Source organism: Conger conger, chromosome 16 (genome assembly GCF_963514075.1).
Source record: "Conger conger chromosome 16, fConCon1.1, whole genome shotgun sequence".
Classification (NCBI taxonomy): domain Eukaryota; kingdom Metazoa; phylum Chordata; class Actinopteri; order Anguilliformes; family Congridae; genus Conger; species Conger conger.
Window position 1 is genome coordinate 27,340,334 of NC_083775.1, and position 15,996 is coordinate 27,356,329.

The following is a 15,996-nucleotide window of genomic DNA, read 5'->3' on the forward strand; positions in this document are numbered from 1 at the left end:
CTTAAATGTTGTGTGTTTTGTCCCTTGCTTGGAGGGATAAATACATTTATCTGGTTTGTACTGGACTTATTGCATCTGAAATAATGGATGTTTGTTCACATTATAAAGAAAAAGAATTTAAATCATGCTATACTTCTTTTTCACTGAGGTGCTGAATGGTTGGTATGTAGTTGCTCTGGCCAGTTGTATAGCAGCAGGTTATCAGAAACGTCTGTGAATATTGTAAATCTCCTTCATTGCATACAAAATAATGTGAACACCATACACAAAATGAATAAATAATAGGAAACGCTCCAGACAGTGAATAAGCTTAAAACTGTTACAGCTGTTAAAGCTGTTACAATTTAATGACTGAACCTTTTATCATGTTAAGCTAAGAAAAACACAAAAAGGAAAACAAACAGCCAAATCTCATTCTTTATTAAAAAGCACTGTATGACCTGCATAAATGCACAAAATGCCCCATGGCATCTGAAAACTACTTAATGATTGATATAAAACAAATTGCCTCAAAATCGATTTGCAGTTACGTTATGGCGTATCAAAATGCAAGGGAAAATATACGATGAAGTCTTAAACAGCAACAATATATCCTAGCAATAAGTCTGATATGAATTTATAAAAATATGCAGCAAGTTCAGTTGAGTTCATGCTCTGTTTTGCATTTTATTTTACCCGCATTAGACAATCTTCAGATCTTTCAAAGCAGATTCCAGGGTCTGAAATGAGAAATAAATGGCAAATTGGGCAAAGAAACAAAGTGGTTAGCTGCTGAGTTCCTGCAGGCCTACAAAGGTCCTCAGGATGAAACTAATTAAGCGTAATTTCACTAGAGAGCGTGAAAAGGAAATACTTGTGGGATATCTTCCCATCGGGGATTTTTTCAGTTTTATTTAATTTCTTTTATTTTTGTTTTGCATTCCCCAATTTTGGGATTTAATGTTTTTATGTGACAGCGTTTCTGTATAAAGCACTATGAACATACAATTGAATTACATTGAACAACGCGATTTAAAAAGTGTGCATATGCAGGGAAAGGCTTACCTTCACATCCCAGATGGCCATCCCTCCATCCATACCAGTGGTGCAGAATTTGGCACACTTGGTCTTTCCACCTTCCAGAATAGAGATTTGGCTGCAGGGCACACACCACCTTCATTAGTAACATGCATTGTAACAGCCATCATGGGCGTTCTGATGTCTCCTTATGGCCTCATACTCATCTGAATAAGCCACACATTTTAATTAGACTTTTTGAAAACATCCTCAAAGCCAAAGGGAAATACCCCACAAATCAGCAAGTCCATAATTTCTCAATTGTGTCATGTTCGTTTGTATTTACATATTCAATCGGTCATTTGATTTTTATATTCCTTCAAATGATACCCTCAAGGAATACAGTCATTTATGTAAAATGAAGTTGGCTCTACTCCATATATTTGTTGTCTAACAATTTGCATGTGGTTCTGATTAGTCGGGTGTGTTCAATCACTTCCTTAGTGCAGGTAACCTCCACACGTTGCTCACTCTGATACTCCAAGTCCATCTGATACTCATCTGTAAACGGGACCTTTTTCCAGAACTCTGCAGGCTCTTTTATGTACTTCTTAGCAAACTTCTTGAAACATGGCTATCCTGTTTTTCTAGCTAACTAGTGGTTTGCATCTTGCAGTGTAACCTCTGTCCAGTAGTTCTGTTTCTGAAGTCTTCTGTGGACAGTAAACTGACACACCCACACTTGCCTCCAGAATAGTGTTTCTGGTCTGTCGGACAGGTGATTTTTGTTCATTATGGTATGAATTCTTTTGTCATTTAGTATGTACCATACTTCCACATGGAACACCTGCAGGTGCTTTTCAGAGGCTGATGTACTATAGGCCAGGGTTGCACAACTCTGGCCCTGGATGGCCTGTCTTCAAGCTGGTTTTTGTTCCAAGCAATTACTTTAATTTATTTTTCTGACCGCTCTATAAATTATGCTGGTTCACTCCTGTACTTGAGCACAGTACAAGCTTTAGGGTACACTTGCAATCTGCAGCTGTAGCTGGTGCATATACAAATGTCTGCTCAAGACATTACATTACATTAATGGCATTTTCCAGGCGCACTTATCCAGAGCGACGTACTGTTAGAATAAGCAGGAGGAATGCAGGGTTAAGGGCCTTGCTCAAGGGCCCAACGGCTGTGTGGATCTTATTGTGGCTACACCAGGGATCGAACCACCAACCTTGCTGGTCCCAGTCATGTACCTTACCCACTAAGCCACAGGCCGCCCATTATTTAGCTAATTAAATAAGAGCAGAAGTTGGCACAAAAATCCTGAAGTGGATCGGCCCTTGCTGTGCACCCATGCTATAGGTGTTCCAGAGACAGAGCGGGTCGGAGGGAGGGTCTTCTTGCCTGATGCTGTTCTTATGCAGAGACTCCAGCACGGCCTCCTTGCTCTCGGTGGTGGCCTTCTTGTCCAAGTTCTGGAAGCGCTCCCTGGCAGTCATCCCCTTCTGGGCGCTCTGCTTGGGCACGTCCAGCTTCCCTCCGAAGGTGACGGTCCCCTTCGCTTCGTTGTAGACGAAGAGCCCCGGGAAGCAGTCGTGGCCCTGAGAAAAATTAACACCTCGTCAATTGTACGGCTGCCACCGCTGATCTGTAAAATTGCCTGTTGTAGAAGCCGGCCGGTCAGAGCTTACCGCCGCCACCAGGCTGTTCTCGGTAATGAATGTCACGCACAGGAGGGGAAGGGTCTCTGAGCTCAAGCTGGAGACACTGATAAAGAAGTCATGACAAAAATAGTTAGACCTTAGAAACTGTCATGCCAATAATAGAACCACTTTCTCCTTAGAGTTCATACCATTTCACATACTAAGGGGGGTATAGCATAATAGCTTCAGGCGTGTGTATCAGTAACCATTAGATACCGCTCTTCGTAAGCATGAATAGTCTGGCATCTAACTGTTGCTGATTAAGATGTGGATCTAAAGGAATTCATATTAACAAGTAGTAAATGTTGTGCCTTTGTTCTAGTTCTGTCTCCTGTGTATGTGAGTTCATTTCAAATGCTTTGCAGACCTGTCCTCATGAATATCCATGTTGTAGCAGTCAACAATTTTCTGGCACTGGCTATGCTTTATTTATATAGCACCTTGCATACATACACTGTAGCTGATTTCAGCCATTTACAAAGAATTAGCTTGTTACTAGCTATCTGCTGTGTACCTTACATACAAGCACAATATGCTTTTTAGCCCCTCTGTGGGTGGGTTTTTTATTTTTTGGCCTGCCAGCTGCGCTGTAGCAGGACTTCTGCCTTTTCCTTAAGTCCCCCTATTCTTTTGCTCTGCTGTAGCAGTTCCTTTTGTGAGTTTTTGCTTTTTTGCTTTTTTTGGTATTTTTTCCTCGATTTTCGGTTTGCAGCAGACAAATCTTCCACTGGATTGATTGGAGGGTGATGTGATTCACCTGTCGGTCAGGGTGTGGGAACTGCCTCTTAATTGGTAAGTGAGAGCAGGCTGGTGCATTTATCTCTTGACCAATCAGGGTGAGACAATGCCCTTTGTTTTGTGTTTAAGAGAGGCAGTATCCTGCACATCTGGTTGATTTTCTGATCCTACCTTCTTGTAGTGAGACCTCATGGCAGAAAAACCATTAGAGCTAGTCATTCTGATGCTTTAGGGAAACATTTCAGAAATCTTTGCTTGGTCTAGTTGCTGTTCATTTTGAGGCATTTTTTTGTCACCATTTTGTTTGCTTCAGGGCTTCAGGGCCTATCATTGCGAAGCCTATTGGCTAGCCCAAATGGTCCTGCCCTGCAGGTTTTAGTTTTGAGTTTATTTAGTGTTTAAGTACCAGAACTCCATATTCATGTTCTGTTTTGTCAAAGGAGAATATTTCAGTTATCTTTATTAATGAAGAGGCATTTGTCCTTCCTACTTCCCTCCCTTTTTTGTGGTTGGGAACTAGTTCTCAGGTTTCTTCCTGATCAGCTGATGTTTGGGTATCAGTACCACCACAATATGCCGTTCAGACAACGGAATGCTTTATCTGACTGGGAGTACTGAGTAGTGGTTAATGGTGCAACTAAGCTAATAAGCTAAGGGGAATAGAAAGGAAAAGTATAGGGCCAGTTTACAAGACACAGATTAAGTGTAGCCCTATAACTCAGTTCTGAATGGAGATTTGCCATACAAAACTGAAATTGGTACTCACACAGGGGTCTTCCCACCCTCTGCTACTGCCACAGTACTGTCATGGCTGGTCCAGGCCACACGGTTCCCACTGGCGGAGAAGGAGACGCCGTGGACCCAGCCCGTGGTGCTGCTGGACTCAAACATCATCTCCCCAAAGGGCATCTTTGAGCCCCACGGCGTGGGGGCTGGCTTCTCCTCCACCTCCTTAATGTAGGCTGAAAAAATCCTTAAGCACAGAGGGATCTGTGTGAGGACTGAAATCTAGTCTAGAACCTTCCATTTCACCTTAACTGACACCCTTTATATCTATGTGAGTTGTGAATAACATTATCGTCACATTATCGTACTAGGAAAAAAAACAATCCAATACGTCAATATCACACAAGATGGAACTCAACGCCCCTTTTAAGCCACCTTTCATCAGACTGATGATTAGATGACTGGTTCGGACCATGTGGCTAAAACCAGGCTTAGTTTTTGAGGCTCCATTCCTGGTCTTGTTGGGAGATGTTACTCTCTAGTGCCAGTAGGGTTAGCTCTAGTATAGTTGTCTCAGCCACCAATTTTAGTGTAAGTCAATGGTAATAGTATAGCGATAGGTGCTTTGTCTTTGTCTAATGTCTCTCCATGTTCCAATTTAAGTGGTGTTATTTGGATGATACTGTAATATTTTGTGTAATATTTTCACTGTCACGTCACTATCTCACTGGATGTGGATGACCTGGACTCATGCCCTACTGCACCGCCCAAGGTGTTAAAACGCTTTTCACAAGCCCATGGAAAGTCGCTGGGTGATGTCACTACACTTGGTCCATATTTTTCTACAGTCTGTGGTTCAGACCTGCATTTGAAGTCAGATGATCCTGCTGCCAGCAGCACATTGTTGGGGTGCCAGTCCAAACTAAGGATGGTGGAGCGAATCGGCTTCTTGATGTGTTTGCAAACCCACCTGGAATCACACAAACATCTCGGTCATCTTGCTAAACAGCACACTTCTCAAGGTAAGGTTGAAAACGACCATTAAAATAAAAAAATAAATCTTCTATAAAACTGATTTGTGCTGGGTATTGTGATATAGGAATAGTAACACGCACAGAATCCCACATTCCGGGAGCAGCTTTGCTTTGTCTGATCCGGAACATTTCATTAATTTACCTTACAATTACACAGATTCATGCTTTATAATTTTTGATGTGACTTGAGATGCACAGCTTGTGGTGTCTCCAAGCGATACATCTAAGCATTTAAATATATTTAACATGCATGCATGGATATTAAATCATCCTTGTGCTTAATAGTTTAAAATAATTAGAAATGTGTGATTAATAATATCATCATTTGTATAATGCACAATATTAATGTGAACGGACATGCTGGCTGGCAAGAAATTAAGCTTGAATTGATAGTAATGCAAACTGCTTCTACTGAACATGGCCCCTAGGTTTAGCACAAGCCAGTTACTAGATCTTATCAGACTCTGTGTAGATAGAAAAAAGTCTGAATGACTGGGGCTAGTGTGATTTGACAACTCCATTAACTTCCTTTCACTCACTGAGGTATATAACCCTATAACCCTGCAATAAGAGTAGAACCCATATTCCGAGACCTTACAATTATAAGGTTCTGACATTTGACAAAAATAAAATGGTACCATACTTATTTTGTTCATAGGGCACTAAATATATGTGTGAAGTTTTACACCAAAATACTGTTTAAAAGTATGAATAAATCGTAAATATAAGAATCTTTGAAGCTCAATATCTCAAAACCACTCAGAACACAGATGGAACCTTGTAATTACAATTACGATTTATAAAATGTGTTGGAGTGCTGATCTCAGATCAGTTTTGCTGTTGAGTTACAATGGATAAGGTTAGTATATATACAAGAGAAACCTGATCCTGGATCAGTGCCCTGGTTCAGTGATGCTTTATGAGTGAAGCGGGAGTGAAAGGCCGATACTGTGGCCGCCGCCCGCAGCTGTCCGCCACGGCCTGCTCACCAATCGTTCTCCTGCTCAAAGTAGCAGACCGAGATGAGGCGGGAGCCGCTGCCCACGGCGAACTTGTTCTCCTTGGGGGACCACTGCACACAGCGGGCAGCGCGGTTGATCCTCAGGATGACCAGGGTGGGCTTCCACACGTCGCCCTTCAGGGTCCACACGTAGGCGTTGCGGTCCGTGCCGCAGGTTACGATGCGGTTGCTCTCCGGGGCCCAGTCGATGCCTGAGGGACGGAGGAGGAGGAAGAGGAGGAGAAAGAGGAGGAGGAGGAGGAGGAGGAGGGGGGGGAGGGGGTGGGGGTGTTTGGTTAGGCCTCTACCTTCAGCTGCCTGTTAGGGGCCTTGTTATCTTCTATTTCATCCTCACCTGTCACCTGGCCACCGTGCTCCTTCAGCACGTGGATCTTGTTCCAGCTGGCCCCGCTCTTCTTATAGATGTGGACATCGTGGTTGTTGGGGCACAGGGCAATTTCTTGAAGACACACAATTTTGGGTGTGGGTTAGCCTCCGGATTAGCGATTGAAATCTACAACTGCAACTGATTTAATGTCAAATTTTAAACAATTCAGGCCAGAGAAACACTATTATCTCAACCATTCCAAAAAACAGACACAAGATTGAACGGTGCTATGGCCCAAACTGAGTATAACCTGGCTGGAAGCCCAGGTTTCTCACTCAGTGCTAAAAGAACCTGAGCCTATAAATAGATTTGAGAGAGGGGAAACACAACCTTGTTTCTAAAACTGTCTCAGCAAAATCATGTACAGTATACATTCAGTCCAACTACATTAACCCACTTTTACATTACAAAATGCATTCAAAGAGTACAGAACATTTTGCCACAGGGGCTGTTGGGGAAAAAAACAAGCAGACAAATCTTCACTTCAGGAGGATTCAATGAAAAAAATATTTTCAGACTCAAAAATAACTAAATTGTTCATTTTTTAAAATATAGACTAAAACCACAGACACATTCTCTGACAATAGCAGGCCTTCTCTTTCCACTGACACTGCACAGTGTGCTAATCATTCACATTGCGCTAGTAATGTTTTTTCATTCTCCCTCTCTGTTCTGCTAGAGTTTCAGCCAATCACCAATAACACACCTTATATGGTAAAACGGGAAGTTTGGTGGAATTAGTCACTGCTGGTTTTCTCATCAGCCAGAAAGAACAAGCAGTTCGCTGGACAGAACTGACCAAATTCTCATGTTATCCACAGCGCATGTTACCTCTCAAATTTGATACATGTGTAGTATATTTCTGTTTGGACATTAAAAACATTTCTGTACAATCTTTTGGATGTGGTCACAGATAACAGAATCTGTGAGAACTGCGCTCTCTGCGGTAGTACTGGTGGCATTCTAAAAGGAGGTCTTTGTGTTGCAGCCATCGCAGATTCAGGAAGTTTATACATTCAGGGGCTGGGCCTGCAACTACACTCATTTTCCACTGGAAAGCGTCTTCACTGAAACCAACAGGCTTTTCCCTTGTTTTGCATGTGGGTTTTTCTCCCTCTAAACACACAATGTTGAGGTGGGCCTGTAGCCCAGAGGAGACCGATGCGTTGCAGTTGCAGGAGTCCAGGGTTGGGACAGAGTTACCCTGCGGGGCTGCCTAGTTCAGTTTACCCATTCCCTAAGCTCTCTGGGCGGATCCCAGTCATCATGGAATTAACTACGGAATGAACCACAGGAAGTGGTGCGGTGCCCTTAAAGCAGTACTCTAATATGGTTGGATGAGCTCAATCTATGTTTTGAAACGGCTGGTTGCTGGTATTTCAAGCTGGTCCTAGCTGGATTTTACACCGGGGAGAAATTAAGATATTTCACAGCTCCTGCCTGATTTAAGAATGGTGAAGGGGGAATATCTCTACCTCAACTGCCACCTATAATGGAATATCTATAATTATTCAAATGGGAAGGAATGTTTATCCAATCATGAGACATTGTTTTCATAGCACTGGATGCTTTAATAAACCTAAAACCCTCCAGCAAATCACAAGCTTTTTAGACTATTATGTACTGTACAGTGTGCACTCAAAGACCCCTGCTCGAAAAGTGAAAAAAAAAACACTCTGAAAATAACATAGAACTGTTAACTGCAGGAGAAATTCAGTGAAAAATGAATAATGGCAGCTTGTTTCTAATTCATATTCCACAGGAAATACCTCAAGCTACCTGGCTGGCTGCCAGTCTGTACTTCACATCTAAGGCGCACAGCTGATATTCAGTAAGGGCTGTGAGCAGATGTGAAAATGTTGAGAGAAATCACACCAGATGTATGCATCTTTGAAGCTTAAACCGACCCGGTCATGCAGCAAACTATATTGCAAGTGCTTATATACTCACGGGTTCGATCCTTATTCCAGGCGTGGCAGCTGATTGGCTCGAGCAAAAAACTGTGGTAGGCCATGGTTGATCACACTGTGTGCATAATTAAGGCTTTATTTATTCATTTCCTGAGGCATTTCAAAAACATTATTTCCACAACAAAGATACACCAGAATTTAATTCTTTCAATTACCGATAAAGTACTAGTGTGCTAAAACTTTCAGTGCCCAAGATGGAAATGAGTTTGGGCTCAGTCACAGTGACCTTTGTGAATAGTACTTCCACAAACTCATTTCAAAACAAGCTTCAAATGAATCAAAATGTAAATGGAACATTCAAGAATCTATTGCACTGAAATGTCTCCAGTGTCAGTCTCATGGCCAAGAAAATGAAATAGTTAGATTTGTTAAGACGCGTTTATTCCTCATTTGGATAATTAAAACCGGGCCAGAGTATATTTCAGTATGAACATTGATGGACAGATGACTCATGAGGTACTGTAGGAGCAGAGAGTCAGCTGTGCCATTACGCTGCTCTATGTTAAAGAACATTTAAAAAAAACATTGTATTCTCTCGACAAAACATACGGCTTCAATCTGCTGTAAGACTACCTTCTGACAGGCACTCTGGAATGTCTCACAGACGCTCATTTCCACAGAGATAAAATACATGGGCGACTGAGTTGTCTTTGAGCCATTTTGCAGCTCACAGTGCCACTACACCTCACTCAGGCCAACCCGGATGTCTGAAAATTCACTCAATTTTCATCTTGTACAAGTATTTACCCTTAAATCACCTTGGTTTTCCTCCCCCACTCAAAGCAAAATGTAATTGATTCAAGAATTCAGGATTTTAAAAAGGCAAGAGTAAGAGTTCCTGTATCCTATAACTGATGCTTCTAACGGTTTTGAGGAAGTGCTTGCTCTGCAATTTTCTGCCTCCCACACAAACAAGTTAAACCATATCGACATGTACTTAAAAAATTTGCATTTAGAAGCCTGCAGGTAGCGCTCAACTCACCTTTGTGATTGAGGACAGCTTGAGAGGAATTTGGCAGCCGGGTGGACAGACAGAGGCCTCGGTTCATGGACTCTGACCAGTCAACACGAACGCTGGCTGAGCTCTGAATGAACTAAAGGGAGCGCATTTCTCTCAAAAGCTGCTGCAACTTCCCCTTTCCTGCCAGCGACATCTAACCACTTCCTCGTGTGGGCGGATTTCAGCCTGCGAAGAGGGCCTGCAGACTCGACTCCACACAACACAGCGTCAGCAAATGTGCATCCCCCAGCCTCGGTGATCCAATTCTCAACATCCCTACATCTGAAGACGGTAGGCTTATTCTTTCCGAAGACAGCTTTTTTGCAGTAATGAAGCTGTGTGAGAGGGGTATTTTATTCAAGAGCACTATGGCTATGAGTTCTGGACTAAAATAAACAGTTACAGCACTTCTGAGAGGTAATTTTAGAAATGTATAACATACTACTACGAAACAGTATTTTTCTTAGAAAAATGGTTAATGTCTATGCTCTGCAGACCTTATTCAAGGAATGATTTTGGGATAGCACTTGAATAAACCTTTTACATTCAAGCCAAATTGCACACCTGTTGGTATAGTAACATTTTTGAGGGGAAGTGTCACATTCTGAGTATGGTTATTTGTAAGCGACATGAAAGCCCTGTTATCATTGAAATTTCAGTCCTGATTCTGCAGCATTGACCTTCATTTCAATGTAAGAATCATTTGTGTGTTAACTTTCACAAGCCCCCATGTCATTACGGTACTTGTACAGAATGGGTTTAAATAAGGATTGTATCTGTGGCAAGTTCCATTGATCCCTGGGCTCAAATAAGCCCTACATCACGTTTTATTTTCGGACTAACAAATTACAACTGCTGCGTACCATAGCAAAATGTACAGGTTTGCCTAATGCTTTACTTCAATGGTCCTTTAGATAATTCCTGATGTGATGTATCCTGCACTCATTAGTGTTCCTGTGTCTGAAAGAACAATGACAGGGACGAGCACCATGTTCTCCAGGGAGACATGCACAGCCACAACCATAGCCACACACACACACACACAAAGAGACCACACCATGAGTGTACTACACCTCATTTATTTCTAGAGACCATTTACATAAAATTCCCATTGCAAGTTACTGTTTTACAGATACCCCCAGAGGCAGAGTGCCTTCACCCACTACCTCACCCCTGAGGTACCACTTCTGGCATAGATTCAAGAACATCAGACACCCTTAAGGTAAAACCACTGGTCCCAGACCCCCCCCTTTTCCTCTTCCACATTTTAAATATACAATGACGTCACGTGGCAGTTCACGTCATCTCTCAGTGCTTATGTTTAGATAAACTTTCGGTAGTGTCGTCAGAAATTCTTCGTGTAAAATCTTCAAGTCCCAGTGCTGGGGATGTCCTGCTAGTTGGCTGTGCTTTCCTTCACATGATGCGCAGCCCTTGGATAGAGGACTCTAGAGTCTGGGAACAGAAACCAAAGGGATTAAACCTCAGGCCTTGATTTCATATTATATTTTTAAATATAATAATTTTTCGAAAATCATTTGGCTCCTTATCTCAATCATGTTCTGTGACTTACTGATGTCTTAATTTAACCAGTAGTAACAAAACCATGAAACAACTTAAATATTATCACATATTTTGTAAATCAAACTGAAATCTGAAAAAAACTGTGAAGACCATACTGCACTGTTAAGTGCAATTATGTCACAGGTGCCCAGGTGCTCATCTGCTGCTTAAAAAGATTGAACTGATTTAGCCAAAACATAAATGTGTACCTTAAAATCCCATATGGTCATTGCTCCGTCAATTCCTGTAGTGCAGAATTTACGACAGTCTCTTTTGTCTCCTTCATATATAGACACTTGGCTGTAAAGACAAGACATGTTGACTCAGACTGCAGCCTCAGGAAAAATAAAGGACAACAAACAAATCTGCTTCAAGGAAGCCATTTTGAATCGTCATTGCCACACCTTGCATCTGAACACATCAATCTAGGGCACACTTCTCCGATGGATAAACCACAGCTTCATATTAATGGGTGGCCCCACAAGTTTAATGTGCAATTGGAGGGGGGGTGGGAGGTCAGTGTGTTACACAAATACCATTAGCATCGCCACTTCCAGCATTCTTGAGCAAGAACCACTTCAAAACCCTTGAAGAAAAGCACTTTCAACACAATGTCAGAACTGATTTGTAAGCCTTGGCCACAAAAAGATGTATTTTGAGAGGGCCGGCGGGCCTTACGTGATGCTGTTCTGGTGCAGTGTCTCCAGGGCCGCGTTGCGGTCCTCGGTGGTGGCCCTCTTGTCCATGCTGCGGAAGCGCTCCATGGCCGAGATGTTGCGCTGGATGCTCTGCTTGGGAATGTCCAGCTTGGAGACGAAGCTCAGGGTCCCGCCGTCGTCGCAGTTGAACAGCATCGGGCAGCAGTCGTGGCCCTGAGGACGTCAGGACAGAACGGTCACGTATGACTCGCTAACACGTCTCCAGCCTTACACGCTAATACATCCCACCGAGCCCTGCTTGAGACTTCCCTGAAAGCCATGCTAGATGAAAGTGGCTGCTAAATGACTAGAAGACAGAAGAGTAGGAAGATAAAAGGGAGAGGACAAACAAGACCATAAAGTCCCCTTATATTTTGAGGTCAGAGGTGAGGTCAACCAGAATAGACACAGTACAACATTTCAGGAGTATGTTTAATTCACAAAACCTCAGAATTTCAGGCTCCTCGGCACATTGCTACCTACCGCCGCCACAATGCTGTTCTCAGACACGAACATCACGCTCAGGAGAGCCAGGAATTCAGTCTTCAGCTGACAGGGCCTGGAACGATGGAAATCACAGAAACGGGCGTCAGCTTTCGCGGTGTGCGGTAGCTCGGGAGTCACCCCCCAAACACCGAACCGCTGGGGGTTCCTCTGCATGTTAAACTGGAGCTTGCAGGGGCCCGGGCGGATAGCGGGGCTCCCCTCTGTACTCACGTGGAGGTCTTGGTGGGGTCCACCACGGTCACGGTGCTGTCGTGGCTCACCCAGGCCAGCCGGTTCCCGCTGGCCGAGAAGCTGACGCTGTGGACCCATCCCCCGCTCCCGGCCCCGCCAAACTCCGCCATCACCTGCCCGAAAGGCATCTTGGACCCCCAGGGGGTGGGAGGTGGCTTCTCGTCCACTTCCTTGATGTAGGCGGAGAACACCCTTGGAGAAGATCACATTACTCAAACTGTAAGAAATAACTCAAATGTATTTAATCCAAATCCCAAATAATCCACTACTGACATTTTACTTTTTTGCTAGACTTCTAAAAGCTGGTAGCATTGAAATGTTTGTTGTCCTGAGAACATAAAAAAAAACCCAAAAAAAACAAACATATTTCATCGTTTATTGGGCAATAATACAAAAAAGGATGTATATATAAACACATTGTCCATTTGCCACTAGTTAGGACAAGAGGATTAATACTGAATTAATACTTTTACACAAGCTACACGAATACATTTGGGAATAATACTCGGTTAAAATTCTCAGTAAAAAAACAAAAAAAAAACAATGATTCACAAAACATTCTGTGATGACCTCACCTGCATTTGAAGTCACATGACCCAGCGGCCAGAAGCACATTGTTGGGGTGCCAGTCTAAGCTCAGGACTGTGGAGCGAATCGGTTTCTTGATGTGCTTGCTAACCCACCTTAAAACAACAACCAACAATAAAATACAGTTAAAATCAAATGAGAACATTTGAAAAGTCCAAACCTGAGTTTTAAATACTTTAATGTTTTTATGCTTTGTTAAAATCCAAAAAAGTTAAAATACTTTCACAAAATCAAAAACAAAATGTACCATCCTCTGACTGTATTTTCCATAAGTTATGATGATATGGTGAACTGTTATTAACAGACGTGTGCATTGACCAAACATAATAAATCTTTATATCTTTCTGTTCTAGATATGTTGATGAAAATGATTTTGTGTGCACTTCAGACATACCAGTCATTCTCAGACTCAAAGTAGCACACGGAAATGAGCCGAGCCCCGCTGCCCACAGCGAACTTGTTCTCCAGCGGGGACCATTTGACGAACGTGGCGGCGCGGTTGATCCTCAGAATGACCAGGGTGGGCTTCCAGACCCCGTCCTTCTGGCTCCACACGTAGGCGTTACGGTCAGCGCCGCAGGTCACGATGCGGTCGCTCTTAGGCGCCCAGTCGATGCCTGTGTGGGGTGAAGGAGTAACTCTCAACGATCCCGCAGCCACACCTACTCTCCGGCTGACTGAGACTGGTTAGTAAATGCCTGGAAGACCTTGGAAAACAAAGAAACTGCAGCCATCCGATCACTCTCCTGCTTAACTGTCTATACATCTCTTCTTTTCCCCTCTGCTGGTGTGTGGTCACTTGTTGATGACACCCCCAATACTGCTTTGAGATTGTGAGATGAAATATGTAACACATGAGAAATTCTTCATGGTGACTAATGTTATTAATATTACCATATTACCAAGCAATGTTAACATACTCTCATAAAGTGGGCGTTAACTAGAGAAATGTACTATTATTTACAATGAATTTGGGTGCAACAAATAAATCACAATTATACAAAATGAAAACAAATCTCATACATTTCCATGACAAATAAATGAAAAGCACCGAACCAGTCAATTTAAAAGTACTGAATTCGTTAGGGAAAGAAGAGTCTAATTACAACTGAACTGACCGTTAGAAAAATAAGTACTGTGTAAACTGAATTCAGAGGAAGGAAGTGCGACATACCCGTGATGTGTCCGTTGTGCTCCTTCAATTCCTGGGCTTTCACCCACTGATTCCCACTCTTCTTGTAGATATGGACTTCATGATTGTTGGGACTAATGGCAAGTTCTGAGATAGATAATACAAGATTCCAAATTAAATCTGTGCAATCCACAAATAACAGTACCACCCATCACGGAGAAAAACTTGGAAAGAAAAATAAGACAATAATAAGGTCGAAGAGAGAGGCACGGAGGTTTACTTACGAGTTCGGTCCTTGTTCCAGGCGTGACAGGTGATCGGTTCCAAGAGAAACTGATGCAGAGACATAACGGCTGCAACGCGTAATTAAATGGGCGCTGTAGGAGTCGTAAAAGCAAAACATTAGCTAGGAGTCGCTATTAATATAGAGAGGTTTACCATTCCAATCCGTAGCAACATTCTACATAACGTTCGCTGTAACGTTAGTCCATTCTGGATCGCACCCACCACACCAGTTTTACCCGTTTTCAGCCAACTTAAGCTGGTAAGATGACCGAATTCTTCAGCCAAACAGGATACGTTACATAGTCTGTCGCATTTCGATGGCATTAGTCATCACGTTAGCAATGTAACTTAACTAAATAATTTGTTTACTAGCCAAAAAAAAAAAAAAAAAAACGGGCTTGTGGGGAACAATGAATGCAACATTATGGGTCATTAAAATAGCTAGACTATGGTTAGCTAGCTACCTGCGGTGAACTTCCACGCCCTTAAGTCGTACAATGAAAGGAATGGACAGTCATCATGATATATCTCACGTATAACTCATTGTAAGACCAGAAACACTAAACTGAGACAACGTGCCTAAAACGTTAGCTAGTTAGCTAACATTAATGGATAGCTAGCAAAAAAAAAAAAAAAAGCATTAAAAACCACCACCCGTCTTCAGACGGACCTAGCATGCTAACTTAGCAGTCCCGGGTGGAAACATTTTATGACTAGGGAGCCTGGTTTAAATAAAAAACATAATCAAGAGAATGTTTTTTTTTTTTTTTTTTTTGTAGGCTGAATTCTGTCAAATTTAAGATAAACACGAAATCGACGTCACTGAGTTAGCTATAAGTAACAGTACTGTTGCTGGTTGGTTATCGTTAGCTAGCGATACATAAATCTAGCATTTCCGAACAAGGCCTCACTGCCCTCTCTTTGCACTCAACCACCGGCTTTTTTCCCCAGTAGCGGACGCCTAATCCTAGCCGACTGGCAATGAAGGTGGAATGACACAGCAGATGGAAAAACAAGATTTTCTTCATTACCTGTGCGGTGTCCTTGACAAAATGTCCTTTATTGGATTTGGAATGCAATTAGTCTAATTTGGTCGGACCTGAATTCGCGGACTCTGGGCAGTCGACACGAATTCACTCCGGTAACGGGGCTGTCAGGAAAATCCAGGAAACTACGGGGAACATGCGCGTTAGGACAGGGGAAGAAGCCTTGACTGCGCAAGCGTCTGAACAGGACTCCTCCGGCATAAAACGTAGTAAAGCCATTCATGTCAATGGGTAAAGCGAGCAGAAACTATTGAATACATTATTTGCTATTGAATAAATAGCTTGCTTGAGTAGAACTCAAATCCAGAGACATGCAGGTTACGGTTATTTGAAAGCTTAGTTTTTTCATAATCTAAACATTGAATATCATAAACAGAATACAGAATGGAGT

General features: G+C 42.6%; 2 protein-coding genes across 2 annotated transcripts; both read right to left on the minus strand.

Moving 5' to 3' along the window:
• Positions 1 to 405: 405 nt before the first annotated feature.
• Positions 406 to 9,696, minus strand: arpc1b (actin related protein 2/3 complex, subunit 1B). The gene is made up of 10 exons (XM_061225016.1): positions 9,538 to 9,696; positions 8,536 to 8,610; positions 6,553 to 6,657; positions 6,187 to 6,409; positions 5,026 to 5,133; positions 4,204 to 4,410; positions 2,688 to 2,763; positions 2,401 to 2,597; positions 1,045 to 1,135; positions 406 to 719 (listed from the first exon to the last, which is right to left on the minus strand). Exons 2-10 carry the CDS (start codon positions 8,597 to 8,599, stop codon positions 681 to 683), a joined length of 1,110 nt encoding a protein of 369 aa, XP_061081000.1. The 5' UTR covers positions 8,600 to 8,610; positions 9,538 to 9,696; the 3' UTR covers positions 406 to 680.
• A 922-nt stretch (positions 9,697 to 10,618) lies between these two features.
• arpc1a (actin related protein 2/3 complex, subunit 1A) lies at positions 10,619 to 15,767 on the minus strand. The gene is made up of 10 exons (XM_061225141.1): positions 15,591 to 15,767; positions 14,559 to 14,651; positions 14,317 to 14,421; positions 13,537 to 13,759; positions 13,130 to 13,237; positions 12,534 to 12,746; positions 12,300 to 12,375; positions 11,797 to 11,990; positions 11,328 to 11,418; positions 10,619 to 11,010 (listed from the first exon to the last, which is right to left on the minus strand). Exons 2-10 carry the CDS (start codon positions 14,620 to 14,622, stop codon positions 10,972 to 10,974), a joined length of 1,113 nt encoding a protein of 370 aa, XP_061081125.1. The 5' UTR covers positions 14,623 to 14,651; positions 15,591 to 15,767; the 3' UTR covers positions 10,619 to 10,971.
• Between the last annotated feature and the right edge of the window lie 229 nt (positions 15,768 to 15,996).

What these genes read in the sequence shown, in the direction of transcription:
- arpc1b (XM_061225016.1), bottom strand. Translation starts at nt 8,599, where the DNA reads ATGGCCTACCACAGTTTTTTGCTCGAGCCAATCAGCTGCCACGCCTGG. An exon ending in GCACGGTGGCCAGGTGACAG is followed by an intron (nt 6,410 to 6,552) that starts GTGAGGATGAAA and finishes TCCGTCCCTCAG; the next exon opens with GCATCGACTGGGCCCCGGAG. An exon ending in GAGGGTGGGAAGACCCCTGT is followed by an intron (nt 2,764 to 4,203) that starts GTGAGTACCAAT and finishes CTTCTTTATCAG; the next exon opens with TGTCTCCAGCTTGAGCTCAG.
- arpc1a (XM_061225141.1), bottom strand. Translation starts at nt 14,622, where the DNA reads ATGTCTCTGCATCAGTTTCTCTTGGAACCGATCACCTGTCACGCCTGG. An exon ending in GCACAACGGACACATCACGG is followed by an intron (nt 13,760 to 14,316) that starts GTATGTCGCACT and finishes CACCCCACACAG; the next exon opens with GCATCGACTGGGCGCCTAAG. An exon ending in TTTGAGTCTGAGAATGACTG is followed by an intron (nt 13,238 to 13,536) that starts GTATGTCTGAAG and finishes TGTTGTTTTAAG; the next exon opens with GTGGGTTAGCAAGCACATCA.